Raw genomic sequence first — 25,129 nt, 5'->3', positions numbered from 1 at the left:
AGGAGAAACTGAGGCTCAGGGAGGTTAACTCAATCGCCCAAGGTCAGTGTGTCTCTTTCCCTTCGGTCTGTCCTGTGAGCTAAAACCCCGTTTCTTTTTGAAGGGGAAAAGTAAGGTGAGGCGAGTGAAGACCATCTATGACTGCCAGGCAGACAATGACGACGAGCTGACCTTCATGGAGGGCGAGGTGATCGTGGTCACCGGAGAGGAAGACCAGGAGTGGTGGGTATGTACCAGTCGTGAGGACCAGGGCGCCCCGGGCCTGCCAGCCCCGCCTCTTCACCAGCGGCCAGAGCTTTGAAACCGGGTCAGGAGAATTCACCTTCACACATGCTTTAGCCTTACCCCACCACAGCCTGTAAGCTCTAGATATTCTCTGGTTTTCCAGCCAAGCTCTGCTCAGGCCCTGCCCTTCACCACCGTGCGTCCTTCTTCCCGAGTTCCATCCTTCATCCCGCCTGCAGTTCTCTTTCCGTCAAGTGGGGCATGATCCCTGCTTCATGTGACTTTAGCAGATTGAATGAGAATATGTGAAACTCCTTTTACGTGAAAACCTGCTGGCCAGGTGTCGGGAAGGAAAGGCGTCCCTGTCCTCCCGCCGTGGCGCTTGAAGATGCCCCGGTTCTCGGTGGCTGCAGGGGTGGCTGACGTGCACAGCTGTCTAGGTTGCGGCCAGAGGGAGCCTCCCGTGGGTCCTACCAGGCAGAGGTGCAGCGGGCAGAAGCCTCCTGTGCTTTCCTAGTCGATCGTTTCCTGACCCCAGCGTGGGAATTCTTCCTTGGCAGCCTGAGCCCCTCCTGCCCAGAGGGGCCCGGCTCTGTCTGCCGAGAAAGGGACCTGTAGTTCACAGCTGAGCCAGCAGAGCCTGCTGATGCCCAGGAACGTGTGCACGTCCACACACACACATACACACGCACGCGTGCACACACGTGTACTTTTGGCTTCCCCTCCTTTGGGCCCAGACAGTGACTTCAGATTCTTGGCCACAGCCGTGGGGATTTCGCTTGGACTGCAGCACTGGTTCAGCCAGGGGCAGTTTTGCCCTCCAGGCACATGTGACAACATCTGGAAACATTTTGATTATCAGGACCTGGGCAGGGTGGGTGCTTCCTGCTTCTGGGGGGCAGAAGCCAAGGCTTCTGCTAAGCATCCAGCAGTGTTTGGAGCAGCTCCCACTCCAGAGAACCATGTGGCCCCGATGTCGGGAGTGCCGAGGTTGAGGAACCCTGGACTCTCTCCCTCTCTCTCTGACGTGGGAGTCTGGTAGCTTAGACTCTTGACAAGGAGATGGACCCTAAAGGCCCAAGGTGACTCGCTCGGAGGCCCTGGATAAAGCATGTCCTTTCAGTAAGCCTCAGTTTCCTCCTCTGAAAAGTGGGGCATGAGTCTAAGAACTCAGTGCACGACACCAGTTAAGACCCCGTGAGGTGGGTCGGCCAGGCCTCACTCCACTCTCCAGAAGGGAAGCTGGTGGACAGTGGCCCGGGTGACCGCCCGAGGCCACAGTCCCGGTAAACGAAGGAAGCAGCCCTGGGCTGACGCGCAGCTCCTGCGCCGGCCACCGTCTGTGCGGCAGGTGCTTCACGCAGGGCAATGAGAGCGGGCCTGGATCTCTCTCCGTAACTGTCATGTGAAGCCAGCGTGCGTGTCGTTATTCTTTCTCCTCATAGGCTTCTCTTTAATGCAGTTAATGCTGGTGTAACTGAAGTTATTAGGAACTTCTGTCAGGTAACCATGGCTTACAGGTAGGCAGCAGACGACAAAACGGCCGTAAAATTTGCCCTCGTCCATCTCAAACTTTCACAATGTCCTTCCCCCGCACAGCAGCCAGAAAGCAGGTTCTTGGTACACAGAGGCCCTTCCATGTACATAATTGTTGGTGTAATCTCTCAACAAGCTGAGAAATAGGGGCTTTTTAGCCCCGCTTTACAGACAGGAGGCTTAGCACGGTTTGCCTGAGGTCGCCCAGCAGGAAAGGTGGCCAGACAGCCTGGTTGAGCGCATTGTTGAAGCTGCAGCCTGGGCGAGACCGTGGCAGGTCAGCCCCCTCTCTGGGCCGCTGTCCCTTTGTGTATAAGTGAGGGGTCACGGGACTGTACCTCCCAGGGCTGTCTGTGGGTGCAGCGATCCACGTGAACGTGGTCCCCCCCCCTTGTGGTGCTTGCGTGTTGTGTCTCACCGGGGCCTGCGTCCCGCCCGGGTCACGGCCAACTCCGGGGGCTCTGACCCACCGGCCACCTCCAGCCTGACACCTCTCCTTTCTCCCTGCAGATCGGGCACATCGAAGGGCAGCCCGAGAGGAAGGGGGTCTTTCCGGTGTCCTTTGTCCACATCCTGTCTGACTAGCAAAAAGCAGAACCTTCAGACTGTCTGCACCTGTCATGCAAGACTGCTGCGTCCACGTGGCCCTGTGCTCACCGTGTATATAGCTGCTGTCACTGAACGGGACGCTCCCGGAGGGGCCGCCGCGGGAGGGGAACGTAGCGTGTGTTGTAAATACCCTGTGGTCTCTGCCTTCGCCAGTATTAGGGTAGCCTTGGGACCCGGTGCGCCTTACTGGTTTGCCAAAGCCGTCCTTGACATCTAGCACTTACATCTCTCTCTATGCTGTTTTCCAAGCCAACAAACAAAAACAGGAATATAGGAACTGCTGGCTTTGCAAATAGAAGTGGTCTCCAGCAGCCGTTGAAGGGCATAGAGTTGCCTCTCTGTTCCTGACGATACAGTATTCTCCATTGTGTTACTGAAAATGCACCATTAGCAAAGAGGTGGGTTCTGTTTTCCAGGTGAAACTTTCGGCTTCATGACAGACCAGCCTGTAGTTATCTGTGTACACAGTTTACAGCTACAAAAACCGACCTTGGTATTTATTACAGAAAAGTGCTCAGTTAAATATAAGTGTTATTCCTTGAGCAAAATATTCACTGACCCAAAACCTTGGGTGGCATTCTGCAGTGCCCAAAGCCTCATGCAAGTTTAGACAAGTGGGTTTGCACTGTCTTAAGAGGATGAGTACCCGCCCCTGAGATATTACCTCATTATGCAAAAATAACATATCCTTCATGACTATTTTCACAGAAGTTTAAGACATCTGATGAAGTTCAACTTTCAGGAACCAAGGACTGCCAGAAAATATTAGCCTCTACATTATGCATGCATTTAGAAGCTTACCTGAAATCTGCCTTTTATAAAGGAATAGTATGGATAAGTTGAACTGTACATTTTTTAAACTTGATTGCCATTAAAGGAGAAATTATAAGGTTGCAACAGTATTTGCTTCCAGTCAGTCATTTGGCTTTCTCGAGAGTATGCATCTACATATCCCGTTACGAATTAGCATCCTTCAGATGTACTAACGCCCCCAATGTGTCCATTTTAAAGTCTTTTCTGAGTTTTGTTCTTGATAAATTTAAACTTTCAAAAGATTATTCAGGAAGATGACGAATTCAAAAGTCAGTTCTGCACATCATTTATCCCCCCTGCAGAATCCAGGTGCTGAAACCATCCTTCTCTTTTTCCGTTTTCTTTACTAAGCCCCAGTCATAGATAAGTTTTCCGATCTCCAGCTCTGTTCAACAGACACGTTACCTTCAAGTCAATTCATAACCAAGTTTTTGAACGCTGCTATGAATTGCACTGTGAAACACGCTCTTCCTGCCGGGAGTCTCTGCCCCTCTCGGTTTCCTTCTCATCCCAGCTGTGTCCATCAGACCATTAAGAATATCGTGAGTTTTTCAGTCTTTTACGTCAGTCTGAATTTGGGGAAAGGATACAGTCATTTCGCTCCACAGTCAGTGGGTCTGCTCTCTGATTCCGAGGCTCGTGTGTCGTTCTGGCGTTAAGTTTGCTTAAACTGCTGTGTTGGCAACAGCACAGAAAACTAATATTTTTAAGCAGATAATCTTGGCGATGAGTAAGAAATGTTCATTTCACAGAAGCACAACTCCCAACCAAACCCTTAGGGGAAGGCTTCTTTAATAGAGTCTAGAGTCAGTGCTCAGTGAATATTAATTTAGTTCTGCTTAAGTGATTACTATGAAAACTTTGAATAGCCACCTAATCAATAAACGTTGCATGACAAACCTGCAACGTATCAGCTGTTACTGGAAAATGATTTTAAGCAATTGCTTCCTCAGCGTCATGGCACACGTGAACCCCACACAGAACAAGACACCGGGAGCCAGCCGACGTGCTGGTGTATGTGGCTGACAGCGTTCACAGCCTCAGTGTCTAAGCCACATGGGTGTCAGGCCAGGAAGTCACTGTCTGAAGTTATTTAGTGTCCCAGTTCATTCATCTATACTTCTTAAGTTGTATTGAAGCACCATTCATTTTTGTGGCCTACAGTATTTTCAACTGATCTCAAAATAAACTGGCTTTTTAAAAAAACACGAGGTAGATATCTAAAATTACATGGAGTCAACGTCTATTTTTTTCCCCTTTTGCAGTGACTTTTACACAAATGCCTTTTCTTAAAAAAAAAAAAAACTTTGGGTTTTGTTTTCTTTCTTCTGGTTTTGTTTTTGTTTTCCATCAGGAATTTGAGTTCTCTCTAACCCAGCTTACTGTGGGACATGGGAAAACTAGGTATAAGTACCTTTGGCGACCTTGGTTGAGTTTGAATCTGGTGTTGTTCTTAAACTCAGTGATCCACTATCTGCAATTTTGTACATGATATAGAGTATTTTGAAGGTATGGAACCTATGGAAAAAATAGCTAATTAGTTCTTTCTCCCCCCTCAGAGGGGAAAGCTATGTTCTGCAAATAGTGTGTGTCTTATTTTCCGGTTGAACAGCAATTGCTATTTATTTTTTTATTGCCTAGAACTTCCAACATGTTGTATAGGAATCCCATAGCGCCACGAGTTAAATTCCGAATTCCCACCTGGATGTTACGCTCAGACATCAGTACACTCATCATTTCACATGTATTTAATGTGACAGTTTTCAAGTACTGTATGTGTTCATTTCTACTTTTTTTAATATTTAAAATTGCTTTTAAATAAACATATTCTCAGTTGATCCCAAACATCTGACATCAGGCCATTTTGTGAGTTGTCCACTACTCTTCTGATTGGAGGAAATCAAAACTTCACTTGGCTGTGCTTTTGGGGGGGTGTAGGTAACACAAGTCGTTCAGCTTCTACATTAACGCTCACTTTGGTTAAATAAGGTGCTTCCCTGTCCTCGCCTTACGAACCACGGACCTCAATGTTTTGGTTTTCCCTCCCTCCCTCCCCCCCCCCACCCAATTCCCACTCCCACCTCCAGGCACCCAGCCTGCAGTCATGAAGATTACATGTTGATGCATTAAAAGCTCTTGGACGGCACCCAGCACAGACCAAGCGCTGTGCGTGCACTTGTGTCATGTTGCTGTCACCACTGGTGCCACTGCACCATGAGCAGATCCAGGTCCAGGCACTGGGCAGCGTTATCTCATCTCGCCCTCAGCAAGCCCTCCCGGCTTCACAGAGCTTGACAGGAGGCTTAGGAAGATCCGTTACCGCGCAGCAGCCATGGGGGTCCGGGTGAGTAGTTCTGGCTCCAAGGCCATCCTCAGAATTTCCACCACGTGGGAGGTGGTCAGCATCATGGAATTCTAGCCAGGGAAATACAGCCGTGGAAAGCTGACCAAGACCACGGCGTTGGAGATTCTGAAGTGCTGGTCTCAGCATTTCTTTTGTCTCCTTTCGTGAAAGTGGGTAGATCTTGACGCCTGTTCACACACCTCGGCAAGATAAACCCTACAGACCAACCTGTGGGGACAATGGGGTTTGGCACAGAAGCCTGTGACTTTCCATCGGGATGTATCTGGGAGAGGTGACCATGATTACCTGGGTGTTTCAAGCCGTAATTACCTGGATGGCAGCCAGCTTTCCATCTAATTACAGAATGCTTCAATGGTTGCATTGGTTATGTATTGTTTTAAACCTGGAGCAGCCTCTCTTTGAGGTCAACACACTGGCCCCCCATTGAAAGCAGCCCCTCCAGTATGCTGTAAGCCCCCCGTGGCCCATCTCCCAGGGATGCTAGGAACAGGAGGGCACCCTGATCTCTCTCCCTAGGGTCCTTCAAGCCCTGGACAGTAGATGGGCTGCTGTTCCCTGTACGTGGAGTCGGTCCTGTAGGAGGCAGAAATGCTCCTCCTTCGGCCCATCTTCAGATGAGGAGATGCACTCGTAGGGCTGAAGTGGCTTGCCCAAGGTCACAGTGAGTCACGGCAGCAGGTGGAGGCCCAAGGTTTTGTGGCCTCGGCACCAGCCTCCCCGACCTCTCCCTCCCCAGCCGTGCGTTTCCCTCCTCTCCCCTGACCCTGTGCCCCCCGCCGTATTTTTTAAGTCTTCCTCCTCCCAGAATGTGGGTGTATGTGCGGCAGGGGTGAGGTAGGAGTGTTGACAATTATGGGGCAATTCAACCTACTGTACTTTGCCCCCCATGTGTTCTCATCCATCCTAAATGGAAATCTTTCATTTCCCGGAATCTGCAGTATGTGGGTAATTTGAAGCCGGTGGGCTTCCTGGAGGAAGGGGGTCTGTGCCCATCCTGGGGGCCTGCACGACTGAGCAGGTGAAGGCAGAGAGCTTGCGCAAAGGCCAGTGGGACAGTGTGTGACGTACCTGCAGCAGCCAGAGCAGGGACCAGTGGTGAAGGCACAGGCAGGAACCCCTCCCCAGCAGTCGTGCACTCCTTCTTCCTGGGGGGCCTCTCCCGCACGGGAACTGCTAACCTGCATCGCGGCCACGCCCCCGGGCCCAGTGCCATATCAGCACGACCGCGCTCGTCCCAGCCACACTGTGAAGCCGAACGATTATCTTAACCTGTTTTACAGTTTAGGAGACTGATGCTTAGGTGAAGATGTAACTTGCCAAAAGTCAAATCGATTGTGAGGGGCAGGGGCCAGACTCGAACCCAGAGGTCAGGGCCCGTGTAGCTCCCAACCATGACCTTGTGTTGCCTCTGCTGCTACTGACTGGCTCCGAGCCGGCCCACTCCAGCCTCGCAGGGCAGGTCAGCCCCAGGGAAGTGTAAACCAGGAAGTGCAACGAAGTTTGCAGTCCAGAGAAGTGACGGCCTTTGCAGAAGTGGCCCCGGGTGAGTAGTTCCTGGACAGCTGCTCTGCAGAGGTTAGGCTGGCATCCGGTGTCCCGGTACGTGCAGCCTGTGACTGAGAAGAAAGCGGTGGTTGAGTGAGTGTGTCTATCCGTCAGCACCGCAGCCCCGTGTGCAGGCATTAAAACCCTTAAGCTCCTGAAAACAGGAATTAGAGCTCAGGTAAACACAGCTGTTTTGCAAAAATCTTACCACACAGCAAACCCTAGTCAGAGGCTCAGAAGGCCAAAACATTGACCTTCTTCAAAACCACCAGGGGAGAAGCCCTGTTCGGCTTCACACATCTTCGGACAGGATTTAAACTTTCACTTTATAGGTCCAAGCAGTTCTGAGGACGAGAGATGACACACGTGTCACTTGCATGCTGGCCTGAGAATCCAGCAGGGCCAGGTTTTGAGATTTGGGCCAGCGTGACCTGGGGTCCTCGGCATTAAAATCAGATTCCTCGACCCTGAACCTGGAGTCTCAGGAGGGGCCCAGGGATCTGCATTTTACCGGTGTCCGCAGGTGGTCCTCAGGTACCGCCAGCGGGCACGGGTCCCTCTCAGTCTCCCAACAAGAACTGTAAACCTCACCTTCCCCAGATACCAGTGAGAAATCACACAGATCTCCTCAGTGCTTGACGTGCAGTTGGTGACCTCCAAGTATTCCTTGCGCGAGTGAGCACATGAAACCTCCTGGCAAAATAAGTAAAAGAACGCCCGCTGTTGAAAACGGGGGTCATGTTCGGTGGCGGGAACGTCCTCCCCAACCAAGGGTCAGAGGGAGCCTCTGGTCCAGGTTTGCTCTGCCCACTGCATACTGCTGACTCTCACCCAGTAAACAGGAGGCCTGACAATGGGCCTCTTTCTATGGTGCATTAAGCTGCAGAACAAAGACGCACAAGAATACGTTGTCTGAATGCGCAAGCTTAGTTCCTGCTCAGCTGGAACCACTTAGAAAACCCAGACACCAGGGCTCCCCTGGCCTGCTCCACCTCCGGAGAGCAGTCGACTGCTTCCCTATCTGGGTCCCCTTTTACGGCTCTGCCACCGTAAGAAAGCTCTAGAGCTGATGAGCCGCGAGTGCACCCAGGCTGTCCCGCTTTCCCTTCCAGACCAGTGCCGGTGGCCGGGGTCCGCTCTCCAGCCTAAAGCCGAAGCTGGGGGTGCGGGTGATGAGCAGCTCACACGGCGCGGGGAAGGGAAGGGAGTCTGGGTAGGCCGAGAATAGGAGCAGAGTCAAAGTGAAATCGGCTGAATGCCTACAACAGCTAGACATATGCACATGCCCCGTGACCCAAGGCTCCCGGGCAGAAATCGTGCATGTGCTGGGTATGCATATGCCCCGTGACCCAAGGCTCCCGGGCAGAAATAATCGTGCATGTGCTGGGCAAAAAACATGCTAGAGTGTCCATAGCAGGACTGTTGATAACAGTAAAAACCTGTAAACTACCCAAATGTCCGTCCCAGTAGCATGGTTATATAAATAGGGGCATCTTCACGCAATGTGTACAGCAATGAGAATGAACCAACCACACACAATAGGGGTGAATGTCACAAATGATGTTGATTGAGGCAAGAAGCCACACTCAGGAGAATTCACCTTTGATTCTACATAATGTACAAAAATAGGTCATATATGTGGTTACAAGTCACAATCACGGTTACCTGAAGGGGAACTTGGAAGGGAGGCTGGGGGAGGGACTTTGGGATACAGATGCTATTCTTTCTTCTTCTGGGTGCTAGTTACACAGGTTTGGTTCAGTTTGTGAAAATTCCTCGAGCTGTTTGCTTCTGATATGTGCACTTTTCTGTGTGTATGTTATCCTCAGTACAATGCTGATAAATGTGTAACCAGCTCTCAAAAAAAATATTTTTTTAAGGCCCTTATTTGTAGCATTTGCCAATTCCCATGGTGTAAATATTTCTACCATGGCTGATCCCAAGCTACCAATATGATGTCGCTGAATGCCAAGTTGGGAAAAGAGGCATACGATCCGTTACAATCCGTTCTTGCAAGTGGGACTGAGCCAGCTCCAGCAGACCACTGGTTATACTTGAACAAAAGTGTTTTAAAAAGTAAAGTCTGCTAAAACGCAGAGGTGAAATTAGGGCTAATGAGGATAAGCCCCTTCTGACCTAGCTACCTGCTTGGCCGCATGTGAGCAACACCCATCACCTACCCCCCCACCTCCCTATACTCTTTTTAAAAGAATGTTATAACAGCCTTATTGCAATATAATGCATATACCGTACAATTCACTCATCAAGTATACATTTCAGTGGTTTGTTTTTAGAATTGTACAACCATCATCACAATCAATTTTAGAACATTTTCCTCACCCCCGAATGAAACCTTATACCCTTTAGCAATCACTCCCATTTTCCTCCAACCCCTGACAACCACTAATTTATTTCCTGTCTCTACAGAGATTTGTCTTTTTTGGAAATTTCATATAAATGGAATCCTAGATGGTCCTCTGTGACTGGCTTCTTCTACTCAGCATAACGTTTTCAAGGTTTATCCATGTTGCAGCATGTATCAGTATTTCTTTTTATTGCCAAGTAATGTTCCACTGTATGGATATCCTTCATTTTGTTTATCCACTGCTGAGCAGTTGGGTTGTTCCCACTATTTTGACTATTATGAATAATGCTGCTATGAACGTTCGTGGGTAAGTTTTTGCGGGGACGGGTGTTTTCGTTTCTCTTGTGCGTATACCTAGAAGTTGAATTGCTGGGTCAGAGGGTAACTCTGTGTAACCGCCCGAGGAACTGCCAGACTATTTTCCAATGTAGCTGCACCATTTTGCATTCCCACCAGCAGTGTACGAGGGCTCCAGTTGCTCCACATCCTTGACAACACTTGTTATGATCTCTCTTTTTTATTACGGCCAGCCAAGTGGGTGTGGAGTGGTATCTCACTGTGGTTTTGATTTGCGTTTCCTTGATGACGTGACGTTGAGCACATTTTCATGTGCTGACTGGCCATGTGTACATCTTCTTTGGGGAAATGGCCATTTAGAACCTTTGCCTATGTGTCTTTTTGTTATTGAGTTGTAGGAATTCTTGATATATTCTAGATAAAGTCTCTTATCAGATGTGAGATTTGCAAACATTTTCTCTCATTCTGTGTGTTATCTTTCCCTTCTACCCTTTTGAACATGGATCTTGTCCTCAAGAAGATGGAACGTTCAGGAATCACAAACTCCAAAGCCTTCAAAAGCCAGGCAAATCACCTAAATATGTGAGATGAACTTGGGTTCTTCTCCAGTAATACCACTGTTCAGGCTAAATTAAGCGTCTCTGGGGCCTCTGCAAGCATAGATGTGGGCAGTGGATTCTCTGGCCCTGGGTTTGATGCTGCATGCCCCCCGCCCCATAGCTGAGTGAATGTGGGCAAGTTAGCTGGCGCCTCTGAACCCTAAATTTTCTTTTTTTAAAAAATAAAGTTATTTATTTTTGGCTGCGTTGGGTCTTCGTTGCTGCGTGCAGGCTTTCTCTAGCTGCGGCAAGCAGGGGCTACTCTTCCTGTGGTGCGCGGGCTTCTCTTGTTGCGAAGCAGGGCTCTAGGCGCGCGGGCTTCAGTAGTTGTGGTACGTGGGCTCAGTAGTTGTGGCTCGCAGGCTCTAGAGCGCAGGCTCAGTAGTTGTGGCGAACGGGCTTAGTTGCTCTGCGGCATGTGGGATCTTCCGGGATCAGGACTCGAACCCGTGTCCCCTGCATTGGCAGGCGGATTCTTAACCATTGTGCCTCCAGAAAAGTCCCCTAAATTTTCTTGTCCATGAAATGTGGGTACTACCGCTGCCCTCACAAATGGAGATGGACAGAGAACAACTTGGAACATTTTGGAGCAGGCCCTCCTGTATAATGGTTAACTCTGTGCACACTTTACTTTGATAAATTTTTTTACTATAATGTAAGACCTACATCTGGTCTGGCGTCTGTTAGGGCTCTGTCGGGGGTAATCCCCTCTCCCACCCTGCTGTTTATGCCAAAGAGCCCCGCCGGGCTGCCTCCACCCTCCATCCCCTGAGCCTTCCTGATTGCTCAAAGCTGCCTTTAGATGCCTGAACCTGCTACCTCTTAGTGCAGTGGGGAGGGCGAAAGGGCTAAATATTACTACTTTTGCTTTTATTATTATTAAATCGGAGACCAACAAATGTTTCTCAGCTTCTGGGGCCAGTAAGAACTTTAGCAATAATTGAAACCAAAAGAAAGTGTGGTTTCGCTCTCCTTTCAAGAGGAAGTAGCCTTTTGACCCCATCAGGGGTTTCTCAGTCTCCCCCGCGGTAGCCACCACCCCAGCCCCTGCAGCAGAGCCCAGCTGGGCATTTGTGCCCCTGGAGCCCGGGGCCTGGCTGCTCTGACGAAGCCCGCAGCCCGTGAGGTCGGCCTGCAGAGGGGCTGAGGGCAAGGGGCAGGGTCTCAGATCCCCGGGGGAGCAGATCTGGTGGTTCCAAAGCCAGACTTCCTTTAACAGACAGGTATACTCAGGGATCACGGACACACCACCCAAGGTCGAGCTGTGAGTTTCAAAACAGAAATGAAACTCTAGAAGTGCCTCATCTCTGCCCCTCTGGCTCTTAACAGTAAAGTCACTCCCTTCCATGAGTCAGGCTGGGAAGTGCTGATTTCACGGTAACGCATCACCTCTGCTTAGAGAACCCTCCCTGCCAGGCAGGATTCTTGCGGCTCCGACACACCCAGCTCCCCGCGCCCTGCGCCCGGGGTGCCCGTGGGGTCGGGACGTCCTTGGGGAGCCAAGCCCAGAGCAGGAACCTGCTGCTCCCCTTCCTGAGGCAAACCCGCCCATTAAGCTCCATCTATCTCAGCGTCCGTCTGTCTTTATCTCTACTTAAGCTGTGGGTCTCAGACTTGAGTGTTAAAAATGCAAACCCCGCACCCTGACCTCCCTGATTCTGAGTCAGCGGGTCAGGCCGAGTAGGTGGGACCTGGGGTTTTGTGCGTGTAGCAGATATGCCTGGGCGCTCTGATGTGGGTCGTCATGGACTGTCCTTCGAAAAAAAGCATTCACATGGTTCAACATTTTTTTTTTTTTTAAACCGAAGCAACGTGTGGATCTTGAAGCCAAAAGAAGCGCTTTGTTGGGTGCTGGCCTGGCCCCTCCAGCTTCATCCTGTCTCACCGTCCTCAGCCCCTTCCAACCCTGGCCGGGGCCCTGCTCCATCACAAGCACCCGTGGTCTCCTCCAGCCTATTCTAGGGCTCAGGCCACCGACCAGACGTAAAGCTGCTAATAGGTACCGTCTCTGCCTGCCTTTCAGCTCCCTGCAGCCAAGAGCCCATAGGGTTCCTCAAACAACAACTTTAAGTAAGGGGGCCACTAAAACCCCGACCCCAATCCACCAACGTTATCCTGAGAGAAGAAAGACGTCAGAATTACAGGAAGTGGTGTCTTTCCTCTGGCCTGGTAGAGGGTATTCAAACACAGCTCGTCTGTCTGCTGTCGAAATGGAGTCCAGTTGGACTATCACAAATAAAACCCTGCTTGTGGGGCTTCCCTGGTGGCACAGTGGTTGACAATCTGCCTGCCAATGCAGGAGACATGGGTTCGAGCCCTGGTCCAGGAAGATTCCACATGCCGGAGCCACTAAGCCCGTGCGCCACAACTACTGAGCCTGCGCTCTAGAGCCCACGAGCCGCAACTACTGAAGCCCACACACCTAGAGCCCGTGCTCCGCAACAAGAGAAGCCACTGCAATGAGAAGCCCGTGCACCGCAACGAAGAGTTGCCCCCACTCGCTGCAACTAGAGGAAGCCTGCGTGCAGCAACGAAGACCCAATGCAGCCAAAAACAACACCCTGCTTGTGCCTGCATCCAATTAGGAGGCGAGAAGGTGTGCAAGGGGGCAGCTCTGCAGGGCAGCAGGGGCAGGAGAAGCACTGGAACCCGCCCACTGGGGTCACCACCCCCAGGGCTGCTGAATTGAGGAGGGGGAGCCTGTCCTTGCCTGGCTCCAGCCAACAGAAAAAGCTCGGGCGAGCCTTTTCCCCTCTACGCTTTAGTTTCATCGCCCGGAAGATAGGGATTGCATAGGTTGGCCTATGGTTATGCCATCACATCTCCTTTTTCTGATTTTGACCCTCTCACCACCCTTTAGAATGAATTGTGATATCGGACCAACTCAGGCAATCCAGGAGAGTCTCCCCATCTCAAAATCCTTAATCACACCCACAAAGTCCCTTTTGCCATGGAAGGTCATATAGTCACAAGTCCCAGGGGTAAGGACATGGCCGGGGCAGCGGGGGCGGGCTGCTTTATTCTGTCTATCACAAAGAGCTCAAACAAGTCTCCCAAAGTCACAGCGCTGGAGAGTAGAGAGTCTGGGTTAGGTGACACCCAGGTGGCTTTTGCTTCCTTTAAACCTCTGTGACTCCATGCTGATGATCCGTGAGCTCCACCCTGTTCTCAACGGAGTGGCAGAAGCAGCAGCAGGACCCATCTTCCTAGACTCACACTCCATCCTCCTCCGAGAGACCCCTGTCTTTCAGCAGGCATCTCTCGTGCACCTACTATGTGCCAGACCCCAGGGACACAGGATAATCAACACCACACGCGCCGATGTGGACACTCAGAGTCAAGTCAGCAAAACATATGTCCTCGGTACTTCAATAACGCAGCTTCCAAGATGGGGGCAGTCTAAATTATCACAATCCTTTTGGCAGTACATAAGAGGCCCCCCCAAAATATTAATACACTGGCCAAAATTCCAACTCTTGAGAATTTTTCCTAAGAAAAATAAAAGATTTATACTATGCTGTTATTTAAAAAATTCACACGGCTGATTAATTATGGTACATCCACCCAATAAAAGAATATGTAGCCACAAAAAACATGCAAACATACTTAATATATGGTGTTTCAGGGTACAATCTAACCACCACCAACAGGGGACTGATTTACAAAGGTAAAGTGCTTCCTGACAATGGAATGCTAATGGCTGTCACAAAGAAGAAATTGGAAATTCTCCACATGTCAAAAGAGAAAGATCTCCATTACATGCATGGTTTATACGTGGAAAAAGTCTGGAAGGATTTGAGTACCATAGTTCTGAGGTCAGAACTATACTTGGCACTTCCTTATATTGTGATATATATTTTTTTAATCTATTATTATATATAGTAAACTGCGGGTGACAGATTGTAGCATAACCTCTTTGGAAAGTGGGTAGTAATATTTAATAAATTCAAAGTTACACGTATCTACCTACTACTCAGCTACTCCACCCCGGGTACAAAGAGATTCTTTCCTACATGTGCACAAGGGGACATGGAAAAGAAGATCCGTGCAAAAGCACTGTTTAAAAGAGCAAAGTATTGGAATAATGCAGATGTCATCCCCAGAAAAGTGAACAAAGCAACCGTGTTAAGTTTATCCAGTGGAATACTACCCGATGTTGATTAATTCTTGGAATGAATTAGCCAAATTTTTCAGGTATGTACCAGGTACAGTTCTTATACCTAAAAAATGATCCCGGCTCTCATGGGGCTCCCACTCAACTGGGGAGAGGTAGGGAAGAGAAAGTGGGAGAGACACAAAGACTCCACAGTTTTTCACGTGGTAGTAACGAGTGCTGTGAATCAAGGAATGAGTAGACATGGGCTACATGTAGCAACATGAATAAACAGTGTGGAGTAGAAGAGAAAGTTGCCGGAAGTGTTCATACGAAATGAAACCATTTATATGAAGTTTAAAAAAAATCTACAAAATTCTATGTGTTGCTTATGGATATATGGGGATGATTAACCCCAAACTCAGGGTAGTGGTTGTCTCAGGGAGGGGGCAGCGGGGGAGCCACAGGCATGGATGCTGGCATAGGGCTTCCGCTCCCCCATCACCCCCTCCCAAAGAACAGGAAAGAAGCAAAGAAGGAAGGGGAAGATCTGATGCAAACATGGCAAAATGTCAAGACACGACCGAGTACGTGGAGAAGGTGGACCTGGAAGGAAGGTTGTGATGTTCACGGTTGGGACCTGGGGGCGAGGAAAGGGCTTTCCGGAGAGAAGAGCCTTGGGAACAGACAGGTGCTTTTCTATCACGGAGCTAAAACTCTTTCATAACTTTAAAGAAATGAAAAACCAAGTTGCTTTTCTTTCCTGGGCCTGAGCTGTAGTCAGGATGGCATCCTCCCTGCCCTTGTCCACACGATGCTCAACCTCATCTTGGGTCTGTTTATTCATTTTTGCCTCTTGTGGTCCCTCCCGCTCTGGCCTTTTCAGCCAGCAGTTGGTGAGAAAGTACACAGGATTCTCCCATAAAGCACAGCTGTCCAAGCTCGCGTGCAAATGCCAGCAGCCCTGGGGCTGGGGAATGTCTTCTGTGTTCTTCCAGGAAATACTTACAGAGCACCCGCTGGGTGCTGGGCCCTGCTCTGTGCTCAGGATACCACAGGGAAAAGGATAGACAAGATCCCCATTTTCCTGAAGCTTCCATTCAGTGGGAGGAAACAGAAAATAAATAAGTGGAATAACTAATACCTGATAATAAGTGTCCTGGAGAATATGAAACCAGATAATCTGATAGTGACGAGTGTCGCTTGGTAATCCCAGGGTAATTTAGAACCTTCTCTTTTTCCCACAACAAGGTTTAAAATGAACTTTTGTCAATCCAAAAAAAAAAAAGGTTTTAGGTTTACAATTCTATTTCACTGAAAGAAGAGGGAATTCAGGTTAAAACAGTGTCATTTTCCCAACTGTTAATTTTGGAAAGAATCATTTTACTCTTTCTTGTCCTCCCGAAATATCTTCAGTGTGCCAAGAATGTGACTTTTCGGAGCTGTATCTCTCTGATGATAATATCTGTTCTATCCCTGTTCTTGCCACAAACAGTTAGCAACAACTATTGCAGGAAAAAAAAAAAAAACAGTTCCTCCTGGTACCCATCAGGTGGCATACCCAAAGATTCACTTTTTTAAACTGTAAAACAAAAATATCAAGGGAGACTGTGATGATTATATCTGTACTCTTTTATTTTTAATTAATTTTTTAAATTGACATATAGTTGATTTACAATGTTGTGCTAGTTTCAGGTGTGCAGCAAAGTGATTCAGTCAGTTATACACACACACACACACACACACACACACACACACACACACACACATATATGTTCTTTTTCAGGTTCTTTTCCATTATAGGTTATTACAAGATATTGAATATAATTCCCTGTGCTAGTAGGACCTTGTTGTTTATCTGTTTTATATATATTAGTGTATATCTGTTAATCCCAAACTCCTAATTTATCCCTCTCCCCTTTTTCCCCTTCAGTAGCCATAAGTTTTTTTTCTAAGTCTGTGAGACTCTTTCTGTTTTGTAAATAAGTTCATTTGTCCCATGTTTTAGATTCCACATATGTGATATCATATGGTATTTGTCTTTCTCTGTATGACTTCACTCAGTATGATAATCTCTAGATCCATCCATGTTGCTGCAAATGGCATTATTTCATTCTTTTTTATGGCTGAGTAATATTCCATTGTATATACGTACCACATCTTTATCCATTCATCCGTTGATGGACATTTAGGTTGCTTCCATGTCTTGGCTATTATAAATTCACTCTTTTAAACGCCTTTTTTTTTCCTTTTAAGGATAAATGGCACAGGAAAAATCATTTGTTCTTCTTTCCAGAAAAGTTTCATGAACACCATCCTGTGAAGACCATTGTGTTTGGAGTTGGGGTGCAGATGATGGAAGGTCGGAGCCTCCTGACTATCAGGTCCTCAGGCAGCCCTAGCACGAGGCAGAAACGCATCGCCGTAGGATTTCAGGGCAGAACAGAGTATACTTCCAACGGGGACATTCAGGGCCTACTCGTGGAGCTGGTGACAGTGGGGCTGGGCTTTGAAGGATGAAAAGGATTCCCAAGTGAGGCACAGAGGCTGGAGGCACAACCCTCTTTATCTTTTCTCAGGAATCACTGTCCTTACTGCCTATTGTCCTGTGTCTGAAACAGTATTTTTTCCTTTTTTTTTCAGTTAAGGATGGAGAATAATTCCAGTCCTGTTACCCTACCTCAGCTAGTCCTCCCAACCCTTTTTTATGGGTAAAACCTCTTCCTATGGGTGCTCCCTACGATTCATATTAATGGGGTTACCCAGTGACTCGGTTCCTAGGTATCCAAGGGTTCATTTGAATTCTAGAGTGGGTTCTTGTAACGGAGCTGAGCACGGGCATGGGGTCCGGAGACCAGGTTCAAGTCCAGCGCCTGGTATAAATAGATGGTATTGGGCACATCACTTTGACCCTCAGGCTGCCGTTTCCTCTTCTGTCAGATGACAGTAGCAGTACCTGCTCACCTTGAGGGACAGGATTTGAGGGTTAAGAGAGTGGGTGTAAAATCCCTCTGTAAACTCAAAAGCCCCATGTATTGCAAGGTCTGTTTATTAGCCAGTTTTGCAGCCACCCTTCTATCATCCAACAAAGCTGGTGCTCAAGGAACCGTTGGATGGTGGCTCAATCAACTTATAAACGGGCACGAAAAGCAATGACAATATGTTGAAAAGATGTGTGTCAAAGACAAATGTAAATGGAACGAATGCGTGTGGCATTCACCTGTCGAGGATTATCCGTGCCATTTGCCACCTCCCCTTCTTCATTTGTATATGTAACCACAACTGTTGCTACAGATCATCTTTCTTAGAACGCTTCAGGGGCTTTTCCTTTTCATGAATGTGATTTTTACCCGCACTCTTCTCCCTCCAAATAGCGATAATGAAAAAGCGACAACCACTAACATCCTCAGTCCGCTCCTCGTGTGCCCTGTGCAGCACTAAGCACCTCAGCTGTGTTAATCTCATTGAATCCTCACCGTGGCCCTGTGGGCTGGACCGTGATCATCCCCATTTTCCTGACGGGTAACCTGAGGCTTAGAGAATTTCAGGAGTGAGTGCCGGATCCTGTCCTAACACCTTTCACTATTCAAGCAAATCAAGTCAGATTCTCAAAAGCCAGAATGCATCCAGCTAGAACCCTCAGTTAACTGTGTGCGTGTGCACACGTGTGCATTCTTTCCAGCCCAGTCAACTTCAAGAAGAGAGAAATGACTATATAAGCTTATTTTGAGAATTCTTGCCTTTTTCTTTAAGTACAGCTTGAGGGGTTATGCCAGAGTCAGTTGACACCAGGGGACTGTAACATTCATTTCATTCATTCATTCATTTTCTTTCATTCATTCATATTCGTTCATTCAGCTCACCTATTTAGCCCTGACAGTCCCAGGCACTCTGCCACGTACACAGAAACATAAAACATAATGACTTGAAGGCGTACTGAATTGTGGTGAAGAGAATGGATGCAGGCAGCCGTTTGCATACTGTGTGGCCTTGGGCCAGTCATTTAGATTCCCGGGCCTCAGATTCTTCATCTGAAAAATGGAGATGACAGTGGTGCCCACCGCTAAGTGAGATCACGTATGTCAAGCACTTGGTTGGGTGCATGGCATGTAGTAAACACTCTGTGAGTATTTCCTATGGACACCCAGCCGAGGCACAGCCAATGGACTGGAGCCACTGGGCTCCAGCAGCACACCGCTAACGATCGTGATGGGGGTTTCTGTCTGGAGCAGCTCCAGGTGCCCAGCTCTCCTGCCCCCACGGCCGGATCCGGGCTGGGTGCCCACGTCGGTAGGCGTGTTGCAGGCGCCCCCTCTGCCCCCACGCTGGGTCTGGGCATCTTGCTCAGCTTCCCCAGCCTTTGGCCTCCACTACTCTGCCCTTCACAGTTGATGTGCCCACTTCAGAGCCGGCAGCTGCCGGTGACCCTGCCCAGGTCCTCGGAAGCTGCCTGCCACAGTGAACGTTGGGTGAAAGAAAGGCAAGGCTTATTCTAGACACCTGTGTTCCTCAAACTCGAGTGTGCCTGAGAACCACTTGGCAACGGCCATGAAAATGCAGGTTCCTGGGCCCACCCAGACCTACTGAGCAAGACAATGTGGGAGGGGGCAAAGCCTGGGAATCTGTATTTTTAACAAGTAGCCCCCCCAAGGGATCCTGATGCAGGTGGCTCTGGGACCATGCTTTTGGAAAACTTAGTTTTCTCATCTGCAAAATGGGAACACTAATAAAACTCCAAATGACAAGCATAAAGTACAATTATTTTCATAACCAAAAATTGTTAAAGAACACGGGATTGGGAGTCTGGAGAGCTGGGCTGAGACCTAACTATGTCTCTAACTCATTGTGTGACCTTCTGCAAGTCACTCAACTTTTCTGTGACTCAGTTTCCTTGTGTGCAAAGGGAAGGGAAGAGTACTGCCTTATCTTCATCACGGGGCTGTTAAGGGACATCCCAGGAGACCATGGCCGTGGAGATTCTTTGAAATGTAAGAAGTGCTGAGCTTCTAAAACCCAGGCCCATGGAAAATGAAACCAGAGCAGGAAAGCATGAGGGCTGGCCCAGAGGCAGCCAGGGCCTCAGGGAGAGCTGAAGGGGGGGACCCAGGGGACATCCCTGGGGAGGCGGGGAATGTCCTGTGCGTGGGTGAAAAGAGGCCAGCACGAGGGAGGCAGCTCTCCAGGTGAGGCAGTGAGAGTAGACAGACCAGTATAGACACACTGAGACTATAGCCCTTAATGGGATGAAAAGAGATCCTTTAATCCACGTGGAGCCATTGCAGAAAATGTCACTGGAACTCAGACAGAAAACCCAAGTTACAGAGGGATATGTACCAGGAGACCTTTTATGTAAGTTTGAAAACGTGTAAACAATATTTCATGCATATTTTATAGGTGCATACATATGTTTACGTAGTAAAAGTGTAAATATATTTAACAAGCACGTGTATGTCACTCTTAACGTGCCAAACTCTATCCTAGGTGTTTTGTAAACAGTAGTTCATTTAACCCTCCAAACAACATGCAGAGGTGATACTATTCATATCTGCAGTTTGCAGACGAGGACCATTTGGCCCCAGAGAGGGTGATTACTGGGTCAAAGTCACACAGCTAGAAGGTGGCAGAACCAATATTCCCCACCCAGTTGTTCTGGCTCCAGAATCCTCATTCACAGTATGGTTCTGGCTCCTGGTAAGAAAGGTAAAGAGTAAAGTTAGGACATAAGTTACCCGTGGAGCAGGAAGGAGAGGAACAGGGGACGGAATAGAGGGAGCTCCAGTTCTATCTGTTATGTTTTTTGGTTTTTTTTCAGAGAATCTGAGCAAATATGAATGTATTTGTTTCCCACGGCTGACATAACAAAGTACCATAGACTGGGTGGCTTAAACAACAGAAATTTATTTTCTCACAGTTCTAGAGGCTGGAAGTCCAAGGTCAGGGTGCTGGCAGGGTTGGTTCCATCTGAGGTCTCTCTCCTTGGCTTGTAGATGGCTGCCTTCCCTCTGTACATGTCTATGCCCTAATCTTCACTTCTTACAAGGATGCCAGTCACTGTGGATTAGGGCCCACCCTAATGGCCTCATTTTAACTGTAGGACCTCTTTAAAGGCCCTATTGCCTCATACAGTCACATTCTGAGGTCCTGGGGGTTAGGACTTCAACACAGGAATTTGGGGGGCGACACAGTCAGCCCATAACAATGGCCAGATGATAAGATATGACAGAGCTAATGGTGGGTACATGGTTGTTTGTTATGTTAATCTCTACACCGCTTTGTGTGCATGAAATATTTCTTAATAAAATAAAATCAGTGTGTTTGATACCGTGTTCACAGTAGTGATGAAAACACAGTGGCTGGGAAGGCACAGGAATCCAAGAGGAATAAAAGGGCCACCTGGAGCCTGTCTGCCATCCGGATCAGGCTCCTCAGCCCTGGCTGCACATTAAAAGCACCTGAAGGGCTTCCCTGGTGGCGCAGTGGTTGAGGGTCCGCCTGCCGATGCAGGGTACACAGGTTTGTGCCCCAGTCTGGGAAGATCCCATATGCCGTGGAGCGGCTGGGCCTGTGGGGCATGGCCGCTGGGCCTGCGCGTCCGGAGCCTGTGCTCCGCAGGGGGAGAGGCCACAGCGATGAGAGGCCCGCGTACCGCAAAAAAACCGCCCCCCCCAAAAAAAAAAACACCTGAAGAGCTCTGAGAACATGCTGAAGTCTGAGCACACCCAAGATCAATTAAATTGGAATCTTGGGCTGGGCTCAGGTATTGGCGGGTAAACAGCTTCCCCAGGTGATTCTAATATGCACCAGGGCCGAGATCCGTGGCTCTCAAATATGAGCGAGTCTGGAATCACCTGGAGGGCTTGTCAAACCCCAGGATGCCGGGCCCCACCCCCAGGTTTCTGAGTGGGTAGCTGGATGGGGTGGAGACTCCTTTCCTTATCGGTTCCCAGGTGATGCTGGTACCATTCTCCAAGGACCCTGCTTTGCGAACACTGCTCTGAGAGGTTGCTCACTGCAAACAGACGCCTGGTTTTTGATGAGCACGAGGTGTTGTAAAGATTGGAACGTGAATGTCTAAGGATGGAGGATGTGCTCCCCTTCACTACAGTCCCCACCATTCGCTGTTGCTCAGATGGGCAGGTGTCAGTGGCTGGACCTGTCAGGTAAGGTATCAGTATCTCTCCCCCATTCGCCCATCCATTCTTTATTCAGCGCACCTTTATTTAGCAGTCATAATGTTTCGGGTACCATTCTAAGGGCTGGGACCTCAGTGCTGAACAAGACATGGTGTCTGTCCTGGAGGAAATGGCACTGAAGGAGTGCTTTGCTCTCTCACACGCTCCTTCCCTTCTGTGTGGGTTTCAGGCCAGCAGTGGCCTCCCAGTTTATTATTTAAACCTGTGTGGGATGAACTACCTCACGCAGAAGTGAATAAAGAAGTGAATTCAACATTGCGCATACAGTGTGATTGCAACTGTTTTAAAATGCATTTTAAAAAGACTGAGAGATAATACATCAAAATGTTAAGAAAGAATGGCTGACCCTGGACAGGACATTATGGATGAGTTTTGCTTGCTTTCTTATACTTTTCTCTCTCGATTTTTCTTTTCTTTTCTTTTTTTTTTTTTTTTTTTTTGCGGTACGCGGGCCTCTGACTGTTGTGGCCTCTCCCGTTGCGGAGCACAGGCTCCGGACGCGCAGGCCCGGCGGCCATGGCTCACGGGCACAGCCGCTCCGCAGCATGTGGGATCCTCCCGGACCGGGGCACGAACCCGCATCCCCTGCATCAGCAGGCGGACTCTCAACCGCTGCGCCACCAGGGAAGCCCTCTCTCGATTTTTCTATAGTGAACATGTATTACTTCTTTTTTTTAATTTTTAAATTTATTTTTGGCTGCGTTGGGTCTTCGTTGCTGTGCACAGGCTTTCTCTAGTTGTGGTGAGCGGGGGCTACGCTTTGTTGTGGTGCACGGGCTTCTCATGGCGGTGGCTTCTCTTGTTGCAGAGCACGGGCTCTAGGTGCGCGGGCTTCAGTAGTTGTGGCTCGCGGGCTTAGTTGCTCTGCGGCATCTGGGATCTTCCAGGATGAGGGATCGAACCCGTGTCCCCTGCATTGGCAGGCGGATTCTTAACCACTGTGCCACCGGGGAAGTCCCATGTATTACTTTCATAATTAAAAAAATAACTCATATAAACACCCTCTTGCCCCGGGTGTGTATGCACGTGTGTGTGCACGCTCACACCTATACTTGTGGACCAGGGTAGAGAGATGTTTTATGCTCTGAGAAATGACTCATTTAGAAAGTGGTTTTATTTCAGTGTGATCGTAGGGGAGACATTTCTGTGCCTTCTCACGTAGGGCCATTTGATTTCCCATGGAACATGTCACTGATACAAGATCACACCTCCACGTAATTGAGTTTTTCTGCACAGTGAAAGTTGACCCATTTACACAGCAATTCCCCTGTAAGTAACTGTTTAACAGCACTGGCTCTAAAATCACTCCCAGCTTTTCTCCAGGATTTAGGCTCTTCGGAGAGTGTGAAGGGCTAGTTTCCCCTCCCACCACCATCACTACATGATCCCAGGGAGTTGGCAGTGTTTTCACTTTGCTCTCTTGCGTTTAGTGATGATTGTCACTTTGCAAGGGACCAGTGACAAGCCGTGCGTGTCCATCGATTCCCGGGAGGGGCGGAGAGCGAGCGGAGCCGACTGCGTCTGCGTCAGTCACATCACCGCCGCCTGCCACGTGCTGTGCTTGGGCACGTGTGAAATCCCTCTTGCAGGTGTGCTTTGGTTTGTGCAGTTCCAAGGCTCTAAAGTCTAGGCAGTGCTTTCTAAAGTTCCCCCAAGAACTCTGGTTCCTTTTCTCCGTGGCCCCGTGCTCCGGAAGACACTGTATATCATATAGTAAGAGCCACAGCAACGGCCATATACTAAGTATCTTCCAGGTGAAATTCTACCTGTGCTCCACACTCGGCCCCCGCGATGACCCCATGGCGTCGGTGTCATCGTCACCCCATTTTATGTGACAGGGAAACACAAGAGGCTGAATACTTTCCCCAAGGTCCTGAGGCTGATGAGAACTAAAGTCAGGATTTGAATTCGGGTCTATCTTGACCCTGGCTTTCCCACTATGCCACTCTCTTTTCTCAGAAACACAAATTAAGGTACAATAATAATAAAAATATTAATACCCAAACTGCATTATTTCATGCTAATTGCTTTTACTTTCAGTTGTTAAAGGATCCCTTATATAAACTGGCTGCTCGCAAGGAGTTCCAGCGCCTGGTTGCCCAGATTCGGACAGTTTGGTTCATTTGTGCAGCTCTGTTGTGGCTATGTTGAAATACCAAAAATATACTAAAGGTCCTGCTCACTAGCTTCCCCCACCCCTGGCCAAATTTTCCTTCCACCCTTTTTTTTTTGTTTTTCTTTTTAAATCCAGGTAAAATTCTCATAACCTATAGTTAACTGTTTAAATTTTTATTTTATTTTTAAACTGAGATACAGTTGATGTACGATATATAGTTAACCATCTTAAAGTGAACAGTTCAGTGGTATTTAGTACATTCACTGTGTTGCACAACTACCACCTTGATTTAGTTTCAGAATATGTTCATCACCCTTAAAGGAAACCCCTAAGCAGTTACCCCCATTCTCTTCTCCTCCCGGCCCCTGGAAACCATCACTCACTAGCCCTGGTTCTGCATGGCAGGTTAGGGTCCCTGTCCCAGCCTAAAGGCGAGCTCTCTCTCCACCTCTCTGAGCGGGATTCTCCAGCCGGAAGGGGCTGCCTGAGCCACCTGCAAGCCCCCTTCCAGGAAGGCAGCCCCTAGAGGGTTCAGGCTTTGTCTCCTCCCTTAAGTCTGTTAGTTCTGAATGGCTGGAGGTGAAGGGACCCAGGTGACCAGGTACGTAGAGCGCCACTGAGTTTGCTTTTACCCCAATGGAAAATGCAATCTGCTTAATTGCAAAATACTAACCAGCAGGACAAAAACGGAGTCCCTGTGTCTCCTGACTTCTACCTTCTGTTACCGTGTACACGTAATAGCATTCACTCTTGGGGAAAATGCAAATGCTCAGCAGGGAAACATAGTTTTGAGGGGCTTTTGCATATGTGATGGAAAGAGCTAGCTACTTTGCTTGGAAGATGGGTGGACTGCCTGTGCCATGGGAGGACAGGATTCTAAGACTGAAACTAAAATGTGCATATGCTATGTTACGGTTTATAGAGCATTCAAAATTCATTACCTCATGGTGCCTTCTCAACGACAGAATGAATGTTATTATTCCCATTTTACAGACAAGCAAATTAAAGGAGTCAGAAGTTAAATGACATGCCCAGGTTGCACAACTGGAAATGGTAGGCCGGCCTTCCCGACTCCAAAATCAGCTCTGTTTTCAGCATGCTGGATGTTACGAACTGCATGTTTCTGTCCCGCCAAGATTCCTGTGTTGAAACCTAATCCCTCATGTGATGGTATTGGGAGGTGGGACCTTTGGGAAGTAATTAGGTCATGAGAGCAGAGCCTTCATAAATGGGATTAGTGTCCTTATAAAAGAGACCCCCAGAGAGCTCCTTCCCCTCTTCTGTCATGTGAGGACACAGTGACGAGGGCCGTCGATGAACCAGGAAGCGGGCCCTCGCTAGACGGCAAATCTGCTAGCGCCTTCATCTTGAAC

General features: G+C 48.7%; 1 protein-coding gene across 10 annotated transcripts in view; it reads left to right on the top strand.

Annotated features, from left to right (window-relative positions):
• Window positions 1–5,028, top strand: part of ASAP1 (ArfGAP with SH3 domain, ankyrin repeat and PH domain 1) — a 340,108-nt gene extending 335,080 nt beyond the window's left edge. For 9 of the 10 annotated variants that reach the window (XM_049700766.1, XM_049700768.1, XM_049700764.1 and 6 more), the window contains 2 exons: window positions 104–226; window positions 2,272–5,028. In XM_049700766.1, coding sequence (XP_049556723.1) covers window positions 104–226; window positions 2,272–2,346 — 198 coding nt within the window. In that variant the 3' untranslated portion in view covers window positions 2,347–5,028. The remainder of the gene's footprint in view (window positions 1–103; window positions 227–2,271) is intronic. The other variant, XR_007472790.1, reaches the window with a different exon arrangement.
• The last annotated feature ends 20,101 nt before the right edge of the window (window positions 5,029–25,129 follow it).

The sequence above is a fragment of the Orcinus orca genome, chromosome 17 (assembly GCF_937001465.1).
Source record: "Orcinus orca chromosome 17, mOrcOrc1.1, whole genome shotgun sequence".
Lineage (NCBI taxonomy): Eukaryota > Metazoa > Chordata > Mammalia > Artiodactyla > Delphinidae > Orcinus > Orcinus orca.
Note: the sequence above shows the minus strand (reverse complement) of the source record. Positions and strands in the feature narration are given on the sequence as shown.